We start from the raw sequence: 6,454 nt of genomic DNA, 5'->3' as shown, positions 1-6,454 counted from the left end.
GAGAGAGAGAGAGAGAGAGAGAGAGAGAGAGAGAGAGAGAAAGGTGAGGGGGGAGAGAGAAAAACAATGTTTTAAATTCTTTGAACTGTCATGAAACATAGTACTTATTATCAGATGTCTTCAAGGAGGTAATTTTTATTCCTGTTTTGAACTTGAAAAATTGAAACATAGCAATATTAATCAATTGTCTGTAGTCACAAAAAATAGCAAAAATGTAATTTAAGGCAGCAATTTGACAATGCTATAGTGGATAGAGGGTTGGTATTGAAATCAGGAAGACAACTTAAGTCAACACACATTTTATCAAGTGCCTACTATGTGCTAGTAACTGTGCTAAATGTTAGAAAGACAAAAGACAGTCCCTGTTCTCAAGGAGATTATATTCTAATGATTGAGTCAAATGCCAACAGCTATGTACAATATATATATATATATATACATACATATATGTATATATATATATATAATTGGGGAAAAACAAGAAGTTAACTATAAATAGGAGGAGAGCAATGTGTCTGTAGTTAATGATGACAGAAGGATTAAGGGAAGGTTTTTGAGGATGGGAGATACATAGGGTTATCTTTTGGCAGTAAGAAGTGGCTAGTTGAGAGAAACAAATTGAAGATAATGAAAGAGTAGGGATGATTTGGGGTTGGCAATCTGTTAGTTAATAGAATTGAATGGTATCACTTGTGTATGTTTAGGTGTTTGCTTTGGCAAGGAGAAGAGACCACCTCTTCATATGAGACAAAATGACCTGAGGTTAAGTTCTACCTTTACCTTTACTGCCTATATGATCTTGAAAGGCTTACTTCACCTCCCAGGGCCTCGGTTTCCTCATCACTAAAGCTATTCACAGGGTTGTAGAACTCAGGAACCTTCCAGCTCAAAAACGTAAGAGTACTTGAGTTTACTGATTCTGAGATTCTAGTTTCTTGCTTGAACACTGATCCATTGAGGATCCTCTTTTAAATTCAAGAAATATTCACTGAATGATTCCTATGTATAAGGCCCAATGCTACATGCTAGGATTACAAAGATGAAAAATGAGCTGCCTTTGCATTCAAAAGACTGATATTCTAACAGTAGGTAACTGTTATTTGATAGTAACTCTAATTTCTATTCTGTATTTTCCATTCCATATTTTCCAACCTGGAACCTCCATTTTAAAGCAATGTCCAGACTTGTAATCCTTCACTTCTTTCTCACTCTGCTCCTGAGTCTAGATTTCTTCATCACACCTCAGGTATCTTCTCAGCCTAGAAGTTCCCTCCATTCCTGTGGCTCCTTCTTCCCTTTGATGAGTTCCTTCTGGAACCTCCAGGTCATCAGTGCTTATTCCTTTAATCCCCTTCTATCTCCATTCTTGAATCTACAGACATCTTCACCATTCCTGAGATGACTTGTCACCTTGGGATCTCCTTTGGTCCCTGCTTTCCACTGATGAGTCCCTCCTGGAACCACCATTTTGAGGAAGTACCCAGGACAGCGATTCATTTTCCTTCCCTCATAAACACCTTTCCCCCTTCTACTCTCTAGCTCCCTTTCAAATGTTTTCTTTCTCTATTAAATTTTAAGTTCATTGAGGGTAAGGGCTATTTTTTATTGGCTGTATTTGTTTTCCCAGAATTTAGCACATAGGTTAATACTGACTATTTAACAACCACAGGCAAATTGGTAAGCAATTAATAAATGCTTGATGATGGGGCAACTGGGTGGCTCTGTGGATTGAGAGTCAGGCCTAGATATGGGGGGTCCTGGGTTCAAATCTGGCCTCAGACACTTCCTAGCTGTGTAACCCTGGGCAAGTCACTTAACCCCTATTGCCTAGCTCTTATTGCTCTTCTGCCTTAGAACCAATATTGGTTCTAGGATAGAAGGTAAGGGTTGAAAAAAATAAAATCAATGCTTGATGATTTGACTTCACAGCATTTCAAGGTTTGTGAAGTTTTTTTTTTCCTTCAAAATTACAACAATAACAACAACAGCAAAAGATCATGAGATAAATAGTAAGCTAGGAAGTTTTGGACTCAAACCAAAAGTGAAACTGGAATATTTTCATTTTAAATAAAAACAGCTGTGAAGGGAAGCAGAAATCATGAAAGTCTAGGACAGTGATGGGTAAACTACAACCCACAGGCCAGATGTGGCCCCCTAAAATGTTCTATCCCTCCTAGGACATTATTCCTAATCTGATGAATACAATGAGTAGGATACAATACAATGAAACTTGGAAAGAGTTGTCTTAGAAACAGACTGACAGATGAACATTTCCTTTCCTTTGGCCCCCTCTGTAAAAAGTTTGCCCATCACTGCTCTAGGAGGTTTGGGGAACTATAGGACAGTGTAACAGAGGCTATCGTTGGTTTTAGAGAAGCGAAAATCTGTTCATTTCCTTTTTGGTCACTAGGAAGAAAAGGGAAGGCTAAGGCCATAGGATGGAGCAGTTGAAGGGAAGAAGCACATCCCCTGAAAAAGCAAAGGGACTAAATAGATTTTAGCAGCTTGGACAAGGCCCCTTTCTCCCTCAACTAGTTGCATCCCTCGTTCTAACTCAGGAATCTTTCCTTTCATATCTGGTTCCCTGAACTATGTGATATTGAAATTACTCCAAATCTAATAACAGCAGCTCACATTTCTAAATTGCTTTGAGGTTTACAAAGTTCTTTCCCCTGTGATATAAGTTCTGAAAATATTATTATTCCCATTTGGCAGACGGGGACACTGAGGCCCACATCTGACCTGTCCAAAATTCCAGGGCTAGTCCTTTGACTCCAAGTGAGGAGCTCTTTGCAGGCTACCATACTCCCTCCCAGCCCACTCTAAGTTGTGGTAAATTTAATAACTTAATAACAGATACATTAATAATTTTAATGGTGAACAAAAATCAATGCTGCTTTAATGAACCAATAACAAATTGTCGTAGCTATCTTATAGAGCTACAATCGCTTATCATATTAATGGAACTAACTGTTCCATTCCGTTCAAGCACAGAGAGAGCAAAAACAGCAAGCGATCCAGTTAAAGTGGGACGCAGTATACACGTAGAACGATGCTATGGGGCGAGGCAGAATGTTAGAGATACACTTGAGAAAGATCATAGAGGACACGAAATGGCCAGAACCTGCATTGGATCCCAGAAGCAATTAGAAGACATCGATGATCTTTGAGCAGGGGAGTGACATGTTCAGACCTCTGAAGTGAAAATATTATTTTGATAACCTTTTTGAAGAAGAGGTTAGAAAGGGGGAGAGATTAAAAAAACCTCAAAACTAAGCATTTCTGGTTTTCTTCAAAACTGTGCTCAATTCTTCAAACTGTTGTTAACTCCCTTCTCCAAATTTGCAGCATGGATTTATATTCTTTGTCTCTATTTATGTATATGCTGTCCTGAAAATTGTATATAAGATATACATGCTAATAGAGTAATACACATATTAATAGGTAATCCTATATTGACATATAATTGTATATGAATACTTTACAGATACATATGTACATGGGGACAGGGAGGAGGGAGTGAGAAGACTAGAAATGTAGAAAGTAGCCAGATAATATAGAAGTTTTATTATAGAGGTTTAAACAGGTGGTAGGAAGAAATAGGAGCTTTTTGAGTGGTAAGGAGTAGCGTGATTAGAACTGAGATACCTGTGGGATTTTACATTTAAGATATCTAAAAGGTATTGGTGATGTGGGATTATAGCTCACAAAAAAGACTGAGGCTGTATGTATAGACTTGTGAGACATCTGCATAGGTGTTATGATTTAACTCATGAAAGGTGATAAGATCATCATTTAACTCATGAAAGGTGATAAGATCACATTATGTACAGCATAAAGGCAAAAGGACTCAGGGCAGAGCTTTGGAAGACATCACCAGCTATCAGGCATGACCTAGATGAGGATCCAGCTAAAGAGACTTGAAAGAAGCTGTTGGATGGGTATCAAAACTAGGAGAGAGCAGTATTATGAAAACTCAGAAGGGGGCAGCTGGGTAGTTCAGTGGATAAAGAGCCAGGCCTACAGATGGGAGGTCCTGGGTTCTAATCTGGCCTCAGACACTTCCCAGTTTGTGACCCTTGTGGGCAAGTCACTTGACCCCCATTGCCTAGCTCTTACCACTCTTCTGACTTGGAGCCAATACACAGCATTGACTCCAAGACAGAAAATAAGGGTGTGAAAAAACTCAGAGAAGAGAAAATATTGGAAAAGAGATTCACCCTAATCAACGATGTCAAATGCTGCCAAGAGGTCAGGAAAAATGAGGATTGAGAAAACACCATATCGATTTGGCAAGTAAGAGAGTAGATTACCAGTTTATAGGTTTAGAATGGGAAAAGGACCTTAGAGGTCCAGCTCCCTCATTATATAGAGGAAGAACTTGAGACTCAAGGAGAAGGAGGAGGAAAAACCTTGTCCAAGAACACATGATTAGCAAGTGCTGAGCTGGGATTAAAACCCCTGGCCTCTCCAAATTCAGTGCTTTTTCTGTTAAGTGATGCTGAGGTAATTCTCAATGAGGTTGTTAAGTCTGCTGCCCTCTATCTAACCTCAGCAATGGTTAACTATGAACTGCATATTCCTACAGGCATGATGAGCATAAGAACTACTTAATAAATACTTGACTATAACTGAACAAGAGCATGGCAGTGTTTGCATGGATAGAATCTAGATATGTCTGTTTATCCAACTATGCCATTATTGCTGGGTCTTTTTATTTTTTATTTTTATTTTTTTGCACTGAATATGATGACTTTACTGATGGTACACAAGATAGGACTCTATGCTCCTCCCTCCCACTACAGGGGTGCTTTGGGGCAGGGATGTGAAGAGGGCACGGGATCCCCAGCATAGGGACACAGGTTATTATGGATGTGGGCTCCCCAGTGGTGGCACTTCTCTTTTTGGCTGGGGATGAAGATCCACAACTTTCCACTTTATTCCTTAGAGGCCACGTACATCATGGAGTCTACTACCCGGTGGCTATAACTGTACACATTGTCATACCAAGAAATGAGCTTGACAAAATGGTCGTTGAGGGCAATGCCAATGCCAGCATTGAAGGTAGAAGAGTGGGTGTCACTGTTAAAGTCACAGGATACAATATGGTCCTCTATGTATCCCAAGATGCCCTTCAAGGATCCCTCTGCAGCTTGCTTCACCACCTTCTTAATATCATTGTATTTGGCAGCTTTTTCCAGGCAGCAAGTCAGATCCATCACAGACACATTGGGAGTAGCAACATGGAAGGCCATGCCTGTGAGCTTCCTGTTCAGCTCAGGTGTAACCTTGCCCACAGCCATGGCAGTACCAGTGGAAGCAGGGATGATATGCTGGGCAGCACCATGCCCATCATGCCACAGCTTGCCAGAGGGGCCATCTACTGTCTTCTGGGTAGCAGTAATGGCATGGATTATAGTCATGAGTCCTTCCACAATGCCAAAGTTATCATGAATGATCTTGGCCAAGGGGGCCAAGCAGTTGGTAGTGCAGGAGGCGTTACTGATGATCTTGAGGGAATTATTGTATTTCTCATGGTTTACCCCCATCACGAACATTGGAGCATCAGCAGAAGGGGCAGAGATAATGATTCTTTTGGTTCCACCCTTGAAGTGAGCCCCAGCCTTTTCCATGGTGGTAAAGATCCCAGTGGATTCCACAACATACTTAGCTCCAGCATCTCCCCATTTAATGTTAGCAGGATCCCACTCCTGGAAGATGGTAATGGCTTTTCCATTGATCACCAGCTTTCCATTCTCTGCCTTTACAGTGCCCTTGAACTTGCCATGGGTGGAATAATATTGGAACATGTAAACCATGTAGTTGAGGTCAATGAAGGGGTCATTGATGGCCATAACGTCTACTCCACTGCAGTTGAATGCTGCCCTGGTCACCAGGCATCCAATACGGCCAAATCTGTTGACTCTGACCTTCACCATCTTGTCTAAGAGATGCGACTGCAGCAGAGGATCCTGGCAGTGAGCTTGGGAGAAGAACTGAGAGCCTGGGTCTTTTTAATAATGAGTCCTAATAATGATTAGGTAATAAACCTTGAGTCTCTCTCCTTCTATTCCTTAATTTGGACATAGCTGATTTGACTAATGAAAAGTCATATTTCCAGGAAAGCAAAAAGTTTATCTTAGTATTAACTGTAGAGCTGGAAGGAACTAACTGAGTGATGTAATGGAGGGGCTTGCCTCCTTCTTACAGTGACCTATAACAATTAAATTACATAATACATATGTAATCATTAAATCTATCTGGGTCTCAGTTTCTTCATCTGAAAAATGAAATGGTTGGATTGGGTGGCCTCCATGGTTACTTCTACTATAAATATCATAATGTATGTTCTCATCTAAAAAGTTGTTTGAAGGTGAAGAAAAGGAAGAAGGAAGGAAGGAAGGAAGGAAGGAAGGAAGGAAGGAAGGAAGGAAGGAAGGAAGGAAGGAAGGAA

General features: G+C 40.4%; 1 protein-coding gene across 1 annotated transcript; it reads right to left on the bottom strand.

Moving 5' to 3' along the window:
* Positions 1-4,937: 4,937 nt before the first annotated feature.
* On the bottom strand, positions 4,938-5,939 carry LOC123255000 (glyceraldehyde-3-phosphate dehydrogenase-like). Its single transcript, XM_044683875.1, has one exon. It carries the CDS (start codon positions 5,937-5,939, stop codon positions 4,938-4,940), a length of 1,002 nt encoding a protein of 333 aa, XP_044539810.1.
* Between the last annotated feature and the right edge of the window lie 515 nt (positions 5,940-6,454).

Source organism: Gracilinanus agilis, unplaced genomic scaffold (assembly GCF_016433145.1).
Source record: "Gracilinanus agilis isolate LMUSP501 unplaced genomic scaffold, AgileGrace unplaced_scaffold37064, whole genome shotgun sequence".
NCBI lineage: Eukaryota > Metazoa > Chordata > Mammalia > Didelphimorphia > Didelphidae > Gracilinanus > Gracilinanus agilis.
This window is presented reverse-complemented; position numbering and strand designations above follow the sequence as displayed.